At 56.3% G+C, this 18,561-nt stretch overlaps 4 protein-coding genes and 2 pseudogenes across 4 annotated transcripts; 5 read left to right on the top strand and 1 right to left on the bottom strand.

The window, feature by feature from the left end:
• Positions 1-2,946, bottom strand: part of LOC128970295 (feather beta keratin-like) — a 4,649-nt pseudogene extending 1,703 nt beyond the window's left edge.
• An 862-nt stretch (positions 2,947-3,808) lies between these two features.
• LOC128970294 (feather keratin 1-like) lies at positions 3,809-4,129 on the top strand. The gene has a single exon (XM_054385412.1). It carries the CDS (start codon positions 3,836-3,838, stop codon positions 4,127-4,129), a length of 294 nt encoding a protein of 97 aa, XP_054241387.1. The 5' UTR covers positions 3,809-3,835.
• Positions 4,130-6,652: 2,523 nt separating this feature from the next.
• On the top strand, positions 6,653-6,991 carry LOC128970222 (feather beta keratin-like). Its single transcript, XM_054385319.1, has one exon. The coding sequence runs from the start codon at positions 6,680-6,682 to the stop codon at positions 6,989-6,991; it is 312 nt and encodes a 103-aa protein (XP_054241294.1). The 5' UTR covers positions 6,653-6,679.
• A 2,967-nt stretch (positions 6,992-9,958) lies between these two features.
• LOC128970217 (feather beta keratin-like) lies at positions 9,959-10,295 on the top strand (annotated as a pseudogene).
• A 4,801-nt stretch (positions 10,296-15,096) lies between these two features.
• LOC128970212 (feather beta keratin-like) lies at positions 15,097-15,435 on the top strand. Its single transcript, XM_054385310.1, has one exon. The coding sequence runs from the start codon at positions 15,124-15,126 to the stop codon at positions 15,433-15,435; it is 312 nt and encodes a 103-aa protein (XP_054241285.1). The 5' UTR covers positions 15,097-15,123.
• A 2,523-nt stretch (positions 15,436-17,958) lies between these two features.
• On the top strand, positions 17,959-18,366 carry LOC128970293 (feather beta keratin-like). Its single transcript, XM_054385411.1, has one exon. It carries the CDS (start codon positions 17,986-17,988, stop codon positions 18,364-18,366), a length of 381 nt encoding a protein of 126 aa, XP_054241386.1. The 5' UTR covers positions 17,959-17,985.
• The last annotated feature ends 195 nt before the right edge of the window (positions 18,367-18,561 follow it).

Below are 18,561 nucleotides of genomic sequence, written 5' to 3'. Positions count from 1 at the left end.
GCACACCTGAAGGATGGCCAAGGAATCAGGCCCAGCCAACATGGATTTAGGAAGGGCAGGTCCTGCCTCACCAACCTGATCTCCTTCTATGATCAGGTGATTGCCTGGTGGACGTGGGAAAGGCTGTGGATGTAGTCTGCCTGGACTTCAGCAAGGCCTTTGACACTGTCCCCCACAGCAAACTCCTGGCCAAGCTGGCAGCCTGTGGCTTGGACAGCAGCACTCTGCGCTGGGTTAGGAACTGGCTGGAGGGCCGGGCCCAGAGAGTGGTGGTGAATGGTGCCACATCCAGCTGGCAGCCTGTCACTAGTGGTGTCCCCCAGGGATCAGTGCTGGGCCCCATCCTGTTCAATATCTTTACTGATGATCTGGATGAGGGGATTGAGTCCATCATCAGTAGGTTTGCAGATGACACCAAGCTGGGAGCAGGTGTTGATCTGTTAGAAGGTAGAAGGGCTCTGCAGAGGGACCTTGACAGGCTGGACAGATGGGCAGAGTCCAACAGGATGGCATTCAACAAATCCAAGTGCTGGGTGCTGCACTTTGGTCACAACAACCCCATGCAGAGCTACAGGCTGGGGTCAGAGTGGCTGGAGAGCAGCCAGGTGGAAAGGGACCTGGGGGTACTGGTTGACAGCAGCTGAACATGAGCCAGCAGTGTGCCCAGGTGGCCAAGAGAGCCAATGGCATCCTGGCCTGCATCAAGAATAGTGTGGCCAGCAGGAGCAGGGAGGTCATTGTACCCCTGTACACAGCACTGGTTAGGCCACACCTTGAGTACTGTGTCCAGTTCTGGGCCCCTCAGTTTAGGAAAGATGTTGAATTGCTGGAGCATGTCCAGAGAAGGGCAACGAGGCTGGGGAGAGGCCTTGAGCACAAGCCCTATGAGGAGAGGCTGAGGGAGCTGGGACTGTTTAGCCTGGAGAAGAGGAGGCTCAGGGGTGACCTCATTGCTGTCTACAACTACCTGAAGGGAGGTTGTAGCCAGGAGGGGGTTGGTCTCTTCTCCCAGGCAACCAGCAGCAGAACAAGAGGACACAGTCTCAAGCTGCACCAGGGGAAGTTTAGGCTGGAGGTGAGCAGAAAGTTCTTCACAGAGAGAGTGGTTGGCCATTGGAATGGGCTGCCCAGGGAGGTGGTGGAGTCACCATCCCTGGAGGTGTTCAAGAGGGGATTGGACGTGGCACTTGGTGCCATGGTTTAGATAGTCATGAGGCTTAGGGTGACAGGTTGGACTCGATCTTTGAGGTCTCTTCCAGCCTTCTTGATTCTATGATTCTATGATTCTAACTGCAATCACCTCCATCCACCACCACTTTTTGGGCCCAGCCATGCTGCCAGTTTGCTACCCAGTGCAGAGGACACAGGTCCAAGCCAGCAGCAGCCACTTTCTCCAGGAGGCTGCTGTGGGTATAGGAGTCAGAGCCTTTGCTGAAATTCAGGTCAAAACCATCCCCAGGTGCTCCCCTTTTCACTCTGTGGATCACTCTGTCACACAAAGAGATCTGGTCACCAAAGCAGGACTCGACTTTCAAGAACCCCTGCTGAACAGGGCCTGATCTCCTCGTTGTTCTCTACATTGCCTTCAATAAAGTGCTCCTGCAGACCAGCCTCACGTGCCTCCTCTGCCTTTATTCTCACAAGCCTCTGCCAGCCTCAAGTGGGACAATATCTTGGCTCAAGAGGCCATGAGCATGGGTGGAAAAAGGGCCACAAGATCTCTCCTAGTCAATATGTCCTCCACAACAACAGAGAGCAGGCAAAGAGGAGCTTCCATGATCCCCTTCACTTGCCCACATAGCAGCTCAACCATGCCCATGAGCTTCCACACAGGCAGCTGACACAAGCTGCCAGGGCATCAGACACCTGGAATCAGAGAATCACTTTGGTTGGAAAAGTTCCTTTTTATTATTAAGGCCAACCGTCAACCCAACACTAACGAGCCCAGCACTAAGCCATGGCCCAAAACTCTGGAAACAGGAAAGGCTCTGCCTGAACCTCTTCCCACTGGCCTCAGCTCTCCAATCCAGTCTGTCCATGTCCCTCTGTACAGCCTCCCTACCATCAGCACGTCCACACTCTGCCCATGTGGTGTCAGCTGCACACTGAACGAGGGTGCCTTGAGCCTCTTGCCCTGAACAGCAACAAAAGATCTTAAAGGGAACAGGCCCCAGCACTGAGCCCTGCAGAACACCTCTTGTGACTGGCCACCAACTGGATTGAACTCCACTCTCCACCACTCACTGACCCCAGCCACACAGCCATTTCTTTACCCCGTTCAGAGGACTTGAGTCCAAGCCATGAGCAGCAGCCAGTTGCTCCAGGAGAATCCTGTGGACATGGGGGCAAAGAGTTGACTAAAGCCCCGACAGAGAACACCCAAAGCTTCTCCCTCAGCCACTAACTGGGTCACCTTGGCAGAGAAGGAGATCAGGTCAGGCAGGCAGGACTTGGCTTTCATAGAGCCTTGCTGGGCAAGCTCGATTGCCAGTTGTGCAGCGTGTGCTGAGTGATGGCACTCAAGATGATCTGCTGCATGACCTTCCATGGATCCAAGGCCAGAGCAACAGGCCTGTAGCTCCCCAGATGCTCATTCCAGCCCTTCTTCTACATGGACACCACATTTCTCACCTCCAGTCAGCTGGGATCTCCTCAGCTACTGTGAATTGCTGAGAAAGGATGGAGGGTGGCTTGGAGAGAACTTCTGCCAGCTCTGTCAGTAGTCCCCTGGGGTGCACTCCAGGAGGCCCTACAGACTTGTGTGTGTCAAACTGTGCCAGGAGGGCACTGAGCGTTTCCTCTTCAACTCTGGCGGATTCCTTCTGCTCCCATGCCTGTCTTCCAGCTCAGGGGGCTGGGTACTCAGAGGACAACTGCTCTGTTGTTACAGCCTGAAGCAAGGAAGGCATCAAGTGCCTCAGCCTCTTCCTCGTCCTTGGTCATCATCTTGCCCCAGATCCAATAAAGGAAAGATTCGTAGATCTGCGTTGGCTGTTAATGGCAGCAGAGAATGATTTTGTAGTGCCCTTCACAGCAGCAGCCAGACGCAGCCCTAGCTGGGCTTTGGCCCTGCTCATTTTCTCCCTGCACAGCCTCACAACATCTTTCTAGGCCTCCGGAGTTGCCTGTCCCATCATCCAAAGGGCACCAACTCTCCTGTTCTCCATCACTCCATCACCCTGTTCAGCCAGCCCAGGCTTCTTCTGTGTCAGCTCCTCTGAAGGCACAAAGGGAAGTCCTTGCTGCGGAGCCTTCAAGTGTTGTTTTTGAAGCACATCCAAGCTTCAAGGAGTGCTGTGTCTTTCAGAAGGGACTCTGACAGCCAGGCTACTAAAGAGGGCAGGGACTGTCCTCTGGACGGCCAACACTGCCACTCCTAAATTCTCCATGAGGTGAAAACAGCATCACTGTGTGATTGCTGTGCCCAAGATGGCCTCCAGGCTCCAGCTCACACACAGGTCCCTCTTTGATTACAAACAACAGGGCCAGAGGAGCCATTGTAGGACTGTCAGGAAATGAGACCCCCTGGCCACAAGGCAGCCACAAACCACAGCACACCAGTGCCACGCCATGACCTCACTGCTGACACCCCACCTCTGCTGGGCTGGGCTCACCTCTGCTGCCAGCCCTGACAGCATAAAGCCGGCCCAGAGCCTCTCTCCCTCACAGACACCTCCTGACTCCTTCTCCTGCACTCTGCTCCCTCCACCAGGTCAGCCTCCAGCCCCTGCCCCTCCTTCTCCTGCCCCACCGGCACCCTCTCTCACACCCCCACGCAGCCCCTGCGCTCCCTCCTCACCCTCTCTCTCTTCCAGGGCCCCTCCACCCCACACCCATGGCCTGCTACGACCGCTGCCGCCCCTGCGGACCCACCCCGCTGGCCAACAGCTGCAACGAGCCCTGCGTCAGGCAGTGCCAGGACTCCCGCGTCTTCATCCAGCCTTCCCCCGTGCTGGTCACCCTGCCAGGACCCATCCTCAGCTCCTTCCCCCAGAGCACCGCCGTCGGATCCTCCTCAGGGGCTGCCCTGGGCACCGAGCTCAGCGCCCAGGGACAGTCCATCTCCTCCGGCGGCTTCGGCTACGGCTACGGCTTGGCTGGCCTGGGCTATGGCTGCTACCCCTGCTGAGGGCCCTGCCCACCACCCCTGACACCACACACAGCCTGCAACAGCTCCTGCAACACAAGCCCCTGCCATGATACCAGCTCGCCCTGCTTGCCCCTCACACCGCCTCCCTTCCCCTTGCTGCTCCTGCCTCTGGCCTCTGCTTTGCCCTCAATAAACTTCTCCTGCACACCACCCCTGCTGCCTCCTCTGCCTTTCTTCTCCCAAGCCTCTCCAGGAGCACACGGGACATTGTCTGGGCTCAAGATGCCATGGTGGGGGGTGGGAAAGGGCCACACGTCCTCTTATAGGAAGAGATGGCCACCGATAGCATGAGGCACACAGCCTGGCTTCTGGACTCCTCCAGAATGTGTCACAAGGCCACCACTTGCTCAAAGCCTTCAACACGACACCACTCTCCTGCTCACACTTCCAATGAACTCAGCCTGCTCCAGGGACACTTGGCTCAGTCTCTTCCCAGCAGCCAGGCTGAACAAGCCCAACTCTCTCAGCCTGGCCTCATACAGGACCTATTCCAGCCTCCTGATCATCTTCTTGGCCTCCTCTGCATCCACTCCAACACCTCCATGTCCTTCCTAGCCTGGAAGCCCCACAGCTCAGCCCCACAGCTCAACCCCACAGTGCAGCTGAGGTCTCATGACAGTTGAGTAACCATGGAGCATCACCTCCCTTGACCTGCTGCTCATGCAGCATCTCGTCCCTCCAGCGTGTCAGCCACACCACACAGCTTGGTGTCATCCACAGGCTTGCTGAGGGTGCCTTGATCCCACTTACCTCTCACCAACTGTGATGGTTTGAAACTGTCTTTTTAATTTTTCCTTGCAAAGTTCAAAACAGAAAGTGAAAGAGTGTAAATAAGTCACTATTGGGTGTAAGAAAGCAAAATACTGATTGTTCTAAACACTTCCATTGGATAGGTAGAAATGTTTAAGAACTATTACCCAAGACAAAGTAGGCACTCTGCACATTCTGCGTTCTGCAGTGGGGGCAGTTGCTGGGCTGTCTGGCTGCTGTTTCTTCTTCTCTTCTGGCTGAAGATAACACACACTGACCTTGGCAGCTAAGTTAACAACTTTCTGCTTTAACTAACTCTGCTCTCTGTCCAAGGGGTGTCCGGGGGGAAGCTCCTGGGAGAGGGAGGCCCCTTTGGGAAGGGTCCCCTTTGGGGGGAAGCAAAGGGAGATTGGTTGTGATTTTCTGTTCATTGTATATATATTTGTAAATGTTGTGAATTTTCTATATTTGTATATATTCATTGCATTTCATCATAGATTGTAGATTCTGCTTTGTAAATACAGCTTTCATTTGCTTCCAGACTGGGCTAGCCTGGTTATTGTCAGTGGGGGGGGAATTACAGCTCACACTGACACACCATCCCTTTCTGGGACTTCAGGAGCTTGGCAATGCTTTCCACAAGGATTTTCAGGAGAACCTTGCCTAGAAACAACGTCAGGCTCACCAGTGCCTAATATCTCAGATCCTCCTGCTGAAACCTCAATCACAGGAGGGCTCTTGGATTACACATAGTCCTCAAGAACAGCCTCAAGGCACCTTGGCTATCCCAAGCTAAGGCACAGTGGCCTCCCAAGGTCAGCACTCAGCTCCCTCAGCAATCCTGCCCACACCCAGTCCCCCACCACTCCTTCCCAATTCCCTTCATCTTCCTCAGCTTTCAGCACTGCTTGCCTGACAACCAGCCTGGAAATGTTCACCTGGGCTCGTGGCCATTGCGCAACCCTTAGCAGGAAGCCCCCAGCACCAGGACCTGGGGTCTGCAGCCACGTGCTGCACGCTGGCCCCCAGGGAGGAAGGCCAGGTCTGCACACAGCCTCAGTGGCACCTGAGCCCTGCTCAGTCTCATCTTCTCCCTGCAGAACCTCACAATACCCTTGGAGTCCTCCTGAGCTGCCCTATGGCTCATGGGGATGGTCTGCTCTTGAATTCCAAGAGTTCCTCCTTGAAGGTTGCTCAATCCTCTGGGCACTTTTCACCTTCACGTATGTCTCCAAAGGGACTTTGTCAACCAGGCTCCTTAGAAGGTCATCATCTTTCTTCTGAAAGTCCAGGGTAGCAGAACTGCTGACCTCACTGCTTACTCCTCAGAGAACAGAAGACTCCACCATCACTGTGTGATTGCTGTGCCCAAGATGGCCTCCAGGCTCCAGCTCACACACAGGTCCCTCTTTGATTACAAACAACAGGGCCAGAGGAGCCATTGTAGGACTGTCAGGAAATGAGACCCCCTGGCCACAAGGCAGCCACAAACCACAGCACACCAGTGCCACGCCATGACCTCACTGCTGACACCCCACCTCTGCTGGGCTGGGCTCACCTCTGCTGCCAGCCCTGACAGCATAAAGCCGGCCCAGAGCCTCTCTCCCTCACAGACACCTCCTGACTCCTTCTCCTGCACTCTGCTCCCTCCACCAGGTCAGCCTCCAGCCCCTGCCCCTCCTTCTCCTGCCCCACCGGCACCCTCTCTCACACCCCCACGCAGCCCCTGCGCTCCCTCCTCACCCTCTCTCTCTTCCAGGGCCCCTCCACCCCACACCCATGGCCTGCTACGACCGCTGCCGCCCCTGCGGACCCACCCCGCTGGCCAACAGCTGCAACGAGCCCTGCGTCAGGCAGTGCCAGGACTCCCGCGTCTTCATCCAGCCTTCCCCCGTGCTGGTCACCCTGCCAGGACCCATCCTCAGCTCCTTCCCCCAGAGCACCGCCGTCGGATCCTCCTCAGGGGCTGCCCTGGGCACCGAGCTCAGCGCCCAGGGACAGTCCATCTCCTCCGGCGGCTTCGGCTACGGCTACGGCTTGGCTGGCCTGGGCTATGGCTGCGGCGGCGCAAGAGGCTGCTACCCCTGCTGAGGGCCCTGCCCACCACCCCTGACACCACACACAGCCTGCAACAGCTCCTGCAACACAAGCCCCTGCCATGATACCAGCTCGCCCTGCTTGCCCCTCACACCGCCTCCCTTCCCCTTGCTGCTCCTGCCTCTGGCCTCTGCTTTGCCCTCAATAAACTTCTCCTGCACACCACCCCAGCTGCCTCCTCTGCAGCTTCTTCTCATGGACAGGCCTTAGCAGGCCTTGGGGGTGGATCAGAGAGGTCCACAAGAGCTCTCCTCAGAAATATGCCACCAGCAACACCACACACTGGTACCTGGGCGATGTCAGGAATGTGACACAGTCCCAGGAGTGCCTGGCTTGAGTCAGCAAGAGTGTGGCCAGCAGGACCAGGACAGTGACCATGCCCCTGTACTGTGGGGCACTGCGGAGGCCACATCTTGGAATCCTGGGTTCACTTTTGAGGCCACTCACTCCAAGAAGGACATTGAGGTGCTGGAGCAGGTGCAGAGAAGAGCAATGAAGCTGGCGAGGGGTCTGGAGAACAGGTCTAGTGAGGAGCAGCTGAGAGACATGGGAGTGTTCAGTCTGGAGACAAGGAGGCTGAGGGGAGTCTCTACATATCTCATAAAGAAGGTTGGGGACAGGTAGAGGTTGGTCTCCTCTCCCAAGGAACAAGGGGTAGGATGAGAGGAAACGGCCTCAACTTGCAGCAGGGGAGGTTAAAGCTGGATATGAGGAAGAATTTCTTAATGGAAAGGTTTATCAAGCCCTGGACTAGGCTGTCCAGGGCAGTGGTGGAGTCCCTGGAAGGACTCCCCCTGAGGGATTGAGAAGTGGGGCAGACGTGATGCTAAGGGACACGTTTTAGTGGTGGCCTTGGCACCGTGAGGATGCTTCTTCTGAGTGCTTCTCAGCAGCAAGCAACCATCCTGTTGGCCAGGTTAGTGGTAGAGAAAGCTCTCCCTGGGCTTGCCGTTAAGGGCATGACCACATCTCCATGCCATAGCAACCCCTGGTTGATCCCAGGACATCTCAACACATTTCGACACCGTGTTTGACAAGGAGATGGCAGCACTCTTCCAGCACAGATTCACTTGAGTTGGAAAAGTCTCTCAATATAACTGAGTCCAACCTTTCACCAACACTCCCAATCCAACACCAAACCATGTCCCTAAGCACCACACACAGGAAAGAGGTTGGTTGACCCTCATAACATCGTCCTTGGCCATCAACCTTGGCCACCATGTCTACAGCTCTCTCTAGAACCTTCCTACCCTCAAGCAGATCAATGTTCCTGTGGATCTTGGTGTCATCTGCAAGCTTCCTGAGGGTGCCCTCGACCCCCTTTGCCCTGATCAGGGATAAAAGATCCTGAAGAGAATAGGCCCCTGCCCTGAGCCCTGCAGAACACCACGCCTGAGCAGCCACCAACTGGATTGGCCTCCATCCACCACCACTCTTTGGGCACAGCCATGCTGCCAGCTTGGTACCCAGGGCACAGTCTGCAGGTCCAAGCTGTGAGCAGCCAGTTTCTCCAGCAGGAGGCTGTGGGAGACACTGGCAAAGAGCTTCCTAAAGCCCAGGTGAAAACCACCCAAAGCTTCTCCCTCACCCGCAACGTGCGGCACTTGTTATGGAAGGAGATCTGCTCACGCAGGCAGGACCTGCCTTTCAAACCCCTTGCTGACTGGGCCTGATGGCCCAGCTGCCCACCATGTGCCACAGTGATGGCACTCAAGATGATCTGCTCCATCACCTTCCATGCCAACCTCACACGGAACAATGTCTGAGCTCAAGAGGCCACGAGGGTGGTTGGGAAAGGGCCGCAAGATCTCTCTTAGGACAAGGCAGAAACCATTTCCACTAGACACACAGTCTGGCTGCTGGACTCTTCCAGAACGTGCCACAACCTCACCACTTGCTCAGAGCCTTCAACACAACACCACTCTCCTGCTCATCCTTCCAATGAACTTAGGCTGCTCCAGCGACACTTGGCTCAATCTCTTCCCTCCAACCAGGCTGAACAAGACCAACTCTCTCAGCCACCTCCTGACCATCACTGCAGCCTCCAGAGCATCTTCACGGCCTCCTCTGCATCCACTTCAACATGTTCATGTCCTCCCTAGGCTGTGGCCACACAGCTGAACAGTGAACTGCAGCTGAGCTCTCATAAGAGTTGAGGAAACTTGGAGAATCACCCTGGCCACTGACACAAGCCCTGCCTGATCAGCTCGTCCAGGGGCATGCAATGGAGACAGCACCAAAGGCTTTACTAACAATTCAAGGTGATCACCACCCAGGGCTACCTCCTCTTCCACAAAGCTCATTACTTCAACACCAAAGACATGCAGGGGGTTCAAACACCACTTACTCATCCTAAGGCCACACCAACCACTCCCTGTCACGTTCCTGTCCCTCTCAGATTGGCACTGCTTGTCGGGAGAAATCTTCCATCCCCTGTCCTTCCAACAAGGTCAGGCTCATCACGCTCTGCATTCCCACATCCTCCACCTTGATCTTTACCCATTTACAAAGAGCAGGAGCCCTCTGTCATGCTTCAGGAATTGCTGCAGGCAGGAGGACATTCACAAGCTAATGGAGAGCGGCCTCCAAGGCCATCAGCCAGCTCAAACAGCAGTCCTGGCCATCTACACTGCAGCAAAGCCAGGAGAGCTGCCAGGGCCACCAGGAAATGAGACCCCCTGGCCACAAGGCAGCCACAAACCACAGCACACCAGTGCCACGCCATGACCTCACTGCTGACACCCCACCTCTGCTGGGCTGGGCTCACCTCTGCTGCCAGCCCTGACAGCATAAAGCCGGCCCAGAGCCTCTCTCCCTCACAGACACCTCCTGACTCCTTCTCCTGCACTCTGCTCCCTCCACCAGGTCAGCCTCCAGCCCCTGCCCCTCCTTCTCCTGCCCCACCGGCACCCTCTCTCACACCCCCACGCAGCCCCTGCGCTCCCTCCTCACCCTCTCTCTCTTCCAGGGCCCCTCCACCCCACACCCATGGCCTGCTACGACCGCTGCCGCCCCTGCGGACCCACCCCGCTGGCCAACAGCTGCAACGAGCCCTGCGTCAGGCAGTGCCAGGACTCCCGCGTCTTCATCCAGCCTTCCCCCGTGCTGGTCACCCTGCCAGGACCCATCCTCAGCTCCTTCCCCCAGAGCACCGCCGTCGGATCCTCCTCAGGGGCTGCCCTGGGCACCGAGCTCAGCGCCCAGGGACAGTCCATCTCCTCCGGCGGCTTCGGCTACGGCTACGGCTTGGCTGGCCTGGGCTATGGCTGCGGCGGCGCAAGGCTGCTACCCCTGCTGAGGGCCCTGCCCACCACCCCTGACACCACACACAGCCTGCAACAGCTCCTGCAACACAAGCCCCTGCCATGATACCAGCTCGCCCTGCTTGCCCCTCACACCGCCTCCCTTCCCCTTGCTGCTCCTGCCTCTGGCCTCTGCTTTGCCCTCAATAAACTTCTCCTGCACACCACCCCAGCTGCCTCCTCTGCAGCTTCTTCTCAAGGACAGGCCTCAGCAGGCATTGGGGGTGGATCAGAAACGTTCAAGGGAATGAAGATGTCATGAGGGTGGGGAGAAAAAGGGCCATAATATCTCTCTTACCTGTTATGTGCTGAAGAACATCTCCACAGAGCAGCACTGCAGGGCTGACACGAGGAGTCTGAAGCCCTTCACTTGCCCACAGATATGCCTGGCCTCAGTCCATCCACGCTGCCTCTGCTGACCCCTCTGTAGAACCTTCCTACTCTCGTGCTCGTCACCATTCCTACTGATGTTGGTGCTGCCTGCACACTTACAGAGGGTGCCCTTGATTCCTGCACACAAAAAGGGTAGAGATACCAAAGAGGTCTGCCCCCATTTCTGAGTGCTGCAGGACACCACTTGTCAGTGGCCACCAACTGCATCTTCTTTGCCTCCATTTTCAACAGTAAGGCAGGAGGACTTCAGGATAACTGGCCTCCTGAGCTGGTAGATGGGGTCAAGGAGCAGTGTTGTACTCCTGAAATCCATGTGGAATTAGTTCGAGACTTGTTGAGTCACTTGGATATTCACAAGTCCATGGGACCTGATGGGATTCATCCTAGGGTGCTGAAAGAGCTGGCAGATGAGCTGGCCAAGCCTCTCTCCATCATTTTCCACCAGTCCTGGCTCACTGGAGAGGTCCCAGAAGACTGGAAACTGGCCAATGTGACGCCCATCCACAAGAAGGGACGGACAGACGAACCTGGGAACTACAGGCCTGTCAGCCTGACCTCAGTGCCAGGGAAAATCATGGAGCAGATTGTCTTGGGGGCAATCACTGCACACCTGAAGGATGGCCAAGGAATCAGGCCCAGCCAACATGGATTTAGGAAGGGCAGGTCCTGCCTCACCAACCTGATCTCCTTCTATGATCAGGTGATTGCCTGGTGGACGTGGGAAAGGCTGTGGATGTAGTCTGCCTGGACTTCAGCAAGGCCTTTGACACTGTCCCCCACAGCAAACTCCTGGCCAAGCTGGCAGCCTGTGGCTTGGACAGCAGCACTCTGCGCTGGGTTAGGAACTGGCTGGAGGGCCGGGCCCAGAGAGTGGTGGTGAATGGTGCCACATCCAGCTGGCAGCCTGTCACTAGTGGTGTCCCCCAGGGATCAGTGCTGGGCCCCATCCTGTTCAATATCTTTACTGATGATCTGGATGAGGGGATTGAGTCCATCATCAGTAGGTTTGCAGATGACACCAAGCTGGGAGCAGGTGTTGATCTGTTAGAAGGTAGAAGGGCTCTGCAGAGGGACCTTGACAGGCTGGACAGATGGGCAGAGTCCAACAGGATGGCATTCAACAAATCCAAGTGCTGGGTGCTGCACTTTGGCCACAACAACCCCATGCAGAGCTACAGGCTGGGGTCAGAGTGGCTGGAGAGCAGCCAGGTGGAAAGGGACCTGGGGGTACTGGTTGACAGCAGCTGAACATGAGCCAGCAGTGTGCCCAGGTGGCCAAGAGAGCCAATGGCATCCTGGCCTGCATCAAGAATAGTGTGGCCAGCAGGAGCAGGGAGGTCATTGTACCCCTGTACACAGCACTGGTTAGGCCACACCTTGAGTACTGTGTCCAGTTCTGGGCCCCTCAGTTTAGGAAAGATGTTGAATTGCTGGAGCATGTCCAGAGAAGGGCAACGAGGCTGGGGAGAGGCCTTGAGCACAAGCCCTATGAGGAGAGGCTGAGGGAGCTGGGACTGTTTAGCCTGGAGAAGAGGAGGCTCAGGGGTGACCTCATTGCTGTCTACAACTACCTGAAGGGAGGTTGTAGCCAGGAGGGGGTTGGTCTCTTCTCCCAGGCAACCAGCAGCAGAACAAGAGGACACAGTCTCAAGCTGCACCAGGGGAAGTTTAGGCTGGAGGTGAGCAGAAAGTTCTTCACAGAGAGAGTGGTTGGCCATTGGAATGGGCTGCCCAGGGAGGTGGTGGAGTCACCATCCCTGGAGGTGTTCAAGAGGGGATTGGACGTGGCACTTGGTGCCATGGTTTAGATAGTCATGAGGCTTAGGGTGACAGGTTGGACTCGATCTTTGAGGTCTCTTCCAGCCTTCTTGATTCTATGATTCTAACTGCAATCACCTCCATCCACCACCACTTTTTGGGCCCAGCCATGCTGCCAGTTTGCTACCCAGTGCAGAGGACACAGGTCCAAGCCAGCAGCAGCCACTTTCTCCAGGAGGCTGCTGTGGGTATAGGAGTCAGAGCCTTTGCTGAAATTCAGGTCAAAACCATCCCCAGGTGCTCCCCTTTTCACTCTGTGGATCACTCTGTCACACAAAGAGATCTGGTCACCAAAGCAGGACTCGACTTTCAAGAACCCCTGCTGAACAGGGCCTGATCTCCTCGTTGTTCTCTACATTGCCTTCAATAAAGTGCTCCTGCAGACCAGCCTCACGTGCCTCCTCTGCCTTTATTCTCACAAGCCTCTGCCAGCCTCAAGTGGGACAATATCTTGGCTCAAGAGGCCATGAGCATGGGTGGAAAAAGGGCCACAAGATCTCTCCTAGTCAATATGTCCTCCACAACAACAGAGAGCAGGCAAAGAGGAGCTTCCATGATCCCCTTCACTTGCCCACATAGCAGCTCAACCATGCCCATGAGCTTCCACACAGGCAGCTGACACAAGCTGCCAGGGCATCAGACACCTGGAATCAGAGAATCACTTTGGTTGGAAAAGTTCCTTTTTATTATTAAGGCCAACCGTCAACCCAACACTAACGAGCCCAGCACTAAGCCATGGCCCAAAACTCTGGAAACAGGAAAGGCTCTGCCTGAACCTCTTCCCACTGGCCTCAGCTCTCCAATCCAGTCTGTCCATGTCCCTCTGTACAGCCTCCCTACCATCAGCACGTCCACACTCTGCCCATGTGGTGTCAGCTGCACACTGAACGAGGGTGCCTTGAGCCTCTTGCCCTGAACAGCAACAAAAGATCTTAAAGGGAACAGGCCCCAGCACTGAGCCCTGCAGAACACCTCTTGTGACTGGCCACCAACTGGATTGAACTCCACTCTCCACCACTCACTGACCCCAGCCACACAGCCATTTCTTTACCCCGTTCAGAGGACTTGAGTCCAAGCCATGAGCAGCAGCCAGTTGCTCCAGGAGAATCCTGTGGACATGGGGGCAAAGAGTTGACTAAAGCCCCGACAGAGAACACCCAAAGCTTCTCCCTCAGCCACTAACTGGGTCACCTTGGCAGAGAAGGAGATCAGGTCAGGCAGGCAGGACTTGGCTTTCATAGAGCCTTGCTGGGCAAGCTCGATTGCCAGTTGTGCAGCGTGTGCTGAGTGATGGCACTCAAGATGATCTGCTGCATGACCTTCCATGGATCCAAGGCCAGAGCAACAGGCCTGTAGCTCCCCAGATGCTCATTCCAGCCCTTCTTCTACATGGACACCACATTTCTCACCTCCAGTCAGCTGGGATCTCCTCAGCTACTGTGAATTGCTGAGAAAGGATGGAGGGTGGCTTGGAGAGAACTTCTGCCAGCTCTGTCAGTAGTCCCCTGGGGTGCACTCCAGGAGGCCCTACAGACTTGTGTGTGTCAAACTGTGCCAGGAGGGCACTGAGCGTTTCCTCTTCAACTCTGGCGGATTCCTTCTGCTCCCATGCCTGTCTTCCAGCTCAGGGGGCTGGGTACTCAGAGGACAACTGCTCTGTTGTTACAGCCTGAAGCAAGGAAGGCATCAAGTGCCTCAGCCTCTTCCTCGTCCTTGGTCATCATCTTGCCCCAGATCCAATAAAGGAAAGATTCGTAGATCTGCGTTGGCTGTTAATGGCAGCAGAGAATGATTTTGTAGTGCCCTTCACAGCAGCAGCCAGACGCAGCCCTAGCTGGGCTTTGGCCCTGCTCATTTTCTCCCTGCACAGCCTCACAACATCTTTCTAGGCCTCCGGAGTTGCCTGTCCCATCATCCAAAGGGCACCAACTCTCCTGTTCTCCATCACTCCATCACCCTGTTCAGCCAGCCCAGGCTTCTTCTGTGTCAGCTCCTCTGAAGGCACAAAGGGAAGTCCTTGCTGCGGAGCCTTCAAGTGTTGTTTTTGAAGCACATCCAAGCTTCAAGGAGTGCTGTGTCTTTCAGAAGGGACTCTGACAGCCAGGCTACTAAAGAGGGCAGGGACTGTCCTCTGGACGGCCAACACTGCCACTCCTAAATTCTCCATGAGGTGAAAACAGCATCACTGTGTGATTGCTGTGCCCAAGATGGCCTCCAGGCTCCAGCTCACACACAGGTCCCTCTTTGATTACAAACAACAGGGCCAGAGGAGCCATTGTAGGACTGTCAGGAAATGAGACCCCCTGGCCACAAGGCAGCCACAAACCACAGCACACCAGTGCCACGCCATGACCTCACTGCTGACACCCCACCTCTGCTGGGCTGGGCTCACCTCTGCTGCCAGCCCTGACAGCATAAAGCCGGCCCAGAGCCTCTCTCCCTCACAGACACCTCCTGACTCCTTCTCCTGCACTCTGCTCCCTCCACCAGGTCAGCCTCCAGCCCCTGCCCCTCCTTCTCCTGCCCCACCGGCACCCTCTCTCACACCCCCACGCAGCCCCTGCGCTCCCTCCTCACCCTCTCTCTCTTCCAGGGCCCCTCCACCCCACACCCATGGCCTGCTACGACCGCTGCCGCCCCTGCGGACCCACCCCGCTGGCCAACAGCTGCAACGAGCCCTGCGTCAGGCAGTGCCAGGACTCCCGCGTCTTCATCCAGCCTTCCCCCGTGCTGGTCACCCTGCCAGGACCCATCCTCAGCTCCTTCCCCCAGAGCACCGCCGTCGGATCCTCCTCAGGGGCTGCCCTGGGCACCGAGCTCAGCGCCCAGGGACAGTCCATCTCCTCCGGCGGCTTCGGCTACGGCTACGGCTTGGCTGGCCTGGGCTATGGCTGCGGCGGCGCAAGAGGCTGCTACCCCTGCTGAGGGCCCTGCCCACCACCCCTGACACCACACACAGCCTGCAACAGCTCCTGCAACACAAGCCCCTGCCATGATACCAGCTCGCCCTGCTTGCCCCTCACACCGCCTCCCTTCCCCTTGCTGCTCCTGCCTCTGGCCTCTGCTTTGCCCTCAATAAACTTCTCCTGCACACCACCCCTGCTGCCTCCTCTGCCTTTCTTCTCCCAAGCCTCTCCAGGAGCACACGGGACATTGTCTGGGCTCAAGATGCCATGGTGGGGGGTGGGAAAGGGCCACACGTCCTCTTATAGGAAGAGATGGCCACCGATAGCATGAGGCACACAGCCTGGCTTCTGGACTCCTCCAGAATGTGTCACAAGGCCACCACTTGCTCAAAGCCTTCAACACGACACCACTCTCCTGCTCACACTTCCAATGAACTCAGCCTGCTCCAGGGACACTTGGCTCAGTCTCTTCCCAGCAGCCAGGCTGAACAAGCCCAACTCTCTCAGCCTGGCCTCATAAAGGACCTATTCCAGCCTCCTGATCATCTTCTTGGCCTCCTCTGCATCCACTCCAACACCTCCATGTCCTTCCTAGCCTGGAAGCCCCACAGCTCAGCCCCACAGCTCAACCCCACAGTGCAGCTGAGGTCTCATGACAGTTGAGTAACCATGGAGCATCACCTCCCTTGACCTGCTGCTCATGCAGCATCTCGTCCCTCCAGCGTGTCAGCCACACCACACAGCTTGGTGTCATCCACAGGCTTGCTGAGGGTGCCTTGATCCCACTTACCTCTCACCAACTGTGATGGTTTGAAACTGTCTTTTTAATTTTTCCTTGCAAAGTTCAAAACAGAAAGTGAAAGAGTGTAAATAAGTCACTATTGGGTGTAAGAAAGCAAAATACTGATTGTTCTACACACTTCCATTGGATAGGTAGAAATGTTTAAGAACTATTACCCAAGACAAAGTAGGCACTCTGCACATTCTGCGTTCTGCAGTGGGGGCAGCTGCTGGGCTGTCTGGCTGCTGTTTCTTCTTCTCTTCTGGATGAAGATAACACACACTGACCTTGGCAGCTAAGTTAACAACTTTCTGCTTTAACTAACTCTGCTCTCTGTCCAAGGGGTGTCCGGGGGGAAGCTCCTGGGAGAGGGAGGCCCCTTTGGGAAGGGTCCCCTTTGGGGGGAAGCAAAGGGAGATTGGTTGTGATTTTCTGTTCATTGTATATATATTTGTAAATGTTGTGAATTTTCTATATTTGTATATATTCATTGCATTTCATCATAGATTGTAGATTCTGCTTTGTAAATACAGCTTTCATTTGCTTCCAGACTGGGCTAGCCTGGTTATTGTCAGTGGGGGGGGAATTACAGCTCACACTGACACACCATCCCTTTCTGGGACTTCAGGAGCTTGGCAATGCTTTCCACAAGGATTTTCAGGAGAACCTTGCCTAGAAACAATGTCAGGCTCACCAGTGCCTAATATCTCAGATCCTCCTGCTGAAACCTCAATCACAGGAGGGCTCTTGGATTACACATAGTCCTCAAGAACAGCCTCAAGGCACCTTGGCTATCCCAAGCTAAGGCACAGTGGCCTCCCAAGGTCAGCACTCAGCTCCCTCAGCAATCCTGCCCACACCCAGTCCCCCACCACTCCTTCCCAATTCCCTTCATCTTCCTCAGCTTTCAGCACTGCTTGCCTGACAACCAGCCTGGAAATGTTCACCTGGGCTCGTGGCCATTGCGCAACCCTTAGCAGGAAGCCCCCAGCACCAGGACCTGGGGTCTGCAGCCACGTGCGGCACGCTGGCCCCCAGGGAGGAAGGCCAGGTCTGCACACAGCCTCAGTGGCACCTGAGCCCTGCTCAGTCTCATCTTCTCCCTGCAGAACCTCACAATACCCTTGGAGTCCTCCTGAGCTGCCCTATGGCTCATGGGGATGGTCTGCTCTTGAATTCCAAGAGTTCCTCCTTGAAGGTTGCTCAATCCTCTGGGCACTTTTCACCTTCACGTATGTCTCCAAAGGGACGTTGTCAACCAGGCTCCTTAGAAGGTCATCATCTTTCTTCTCAAAGTCCAGGGTAGCAGAACTGCTGACCTCACTGCTTACTCCTCAGAGAACAGAAGACTCCACCATCACTGTGTGATTGCTGTGCCCAAGATGGCCTCCAGGCTCCAGCTCACACACAGGTCCCTCTTTAATTACAAACAACAGGGCCAGAGGAGCCATTGTAGGACTGCCAGGAAATGAGACCCCCTGGCCACAAGGCAGCCACAAACCACAGCACACCAGTGCCACGCCATGACCTCACTGCTGACACCCCACCTCTGCTGGGCTGGGCTCACCTCTGCTGCCAGCCCTGACAGCATAAAGCCGGCCCAGAGCCTCTCTCCCTCACAGACACCTCCTGACTCCTTCTCCTGCACTCTGCTCCCTCCACCAGGTCAGCCTCCAGCCCCTGCCCCTCCTTCTCCTGCCCCACCGGCACCCTCTCTCACACCCCCACGCAGCCCCTGCGCTCCCTCCTCACCCTCTCTCTCTTCCAGGGCCCCTCCACCCCACACCCATGGCCTGCTACGACCGCTGCCGCCCCTGCGGACCCACCCCGCTGGCCAACAGCTGCAACGAGCCCTGCGTCAGGCAGTGCCAGGACTCCCGCGTCTTCATCCAGCCTTCCCCCGTGCTGGTCACCCTGCCAGGACCCATCCTCAGCTCCTTCCCCCAGAGCACCGCCGTCGGATCCTCCTCAGGGGCTGCCCTGGGCACCGAGCTCAGCGCCCAGGGACAGTCCATCTCCTCCGGCGGCTTCGGCTACGGCTACGGCTTGGCTGGCCTGGGCTATGGCTGCGGTGGCGCAAGGCTGCTACCCCTGCTGAGGGCCCTGCCCACCACCCCTGACACCACACACAGCCTGCAACAGCTCCTGCAACACAAGCCCCTGCCATGATACCAGCTCGCCCTGCTTGCCCCTCACACCGCCTCCCTTCCCCTTGCTGCTCCTGCCTCTGGCCTCTGCTTTGCCCTCAATAAACTTCTCCTGCACACCACCCCAGCTGCCTCCTCTGCAGCTTCTTCTCAAGGACAGGCCTCAGGAGGTCTTTGGATTGGATCAGAAACGTTCAAGGGAATGAAGATGTCATGA

This window comes from Indicator indicator, chromosome 12 (assembly GCF_027791375.1).
Source record: "Indicator indicator isolate 239-I01 chromosome 12, UM_Iind_1.1, whole genome shotgun sequence".
NCBI lineage: Eukaryota > Metazoa > Chordata > Aves > Piciformes > Indicatoridae > Indicator > Indicator indicator.
Note: the sequence above shows the minus strand (reverse complement) of the source record. Positions and strands in the feature narration are given on the sequence as shown.

Bases quoted from the DNA above. Each gene is read 5' to 3' on its own strand.
- LOC128970294 (XM_054385412.1), top strand. From the start codon at position 3,836: ATGGCCTGCTACGACCGCTGCCGCCCCTGCGGACCCACCCCGCTGGCC.
- LOC128970222 (XM_054385319.1), top strand. From the start codon at position 6,680: ATGGCCTGCTACGACCGCTGCCGCCCCTGCGGACCCACCCCGCTGGCC.
- LOC128970212 (XM_054385310.1), top strand. From the start codon at position 15,124: ATGGCCTGCTACGACCGCTGCCGCCCCTGCGGACCCACCCCGCTGGCC.
- LOC128970293 (XM_054385411.1), top strand. From the start codon at position 17,986: ATGGCCTGCTACGACCGCTGCCGCCCCTGCGGACCCACCCCGCTGGCC.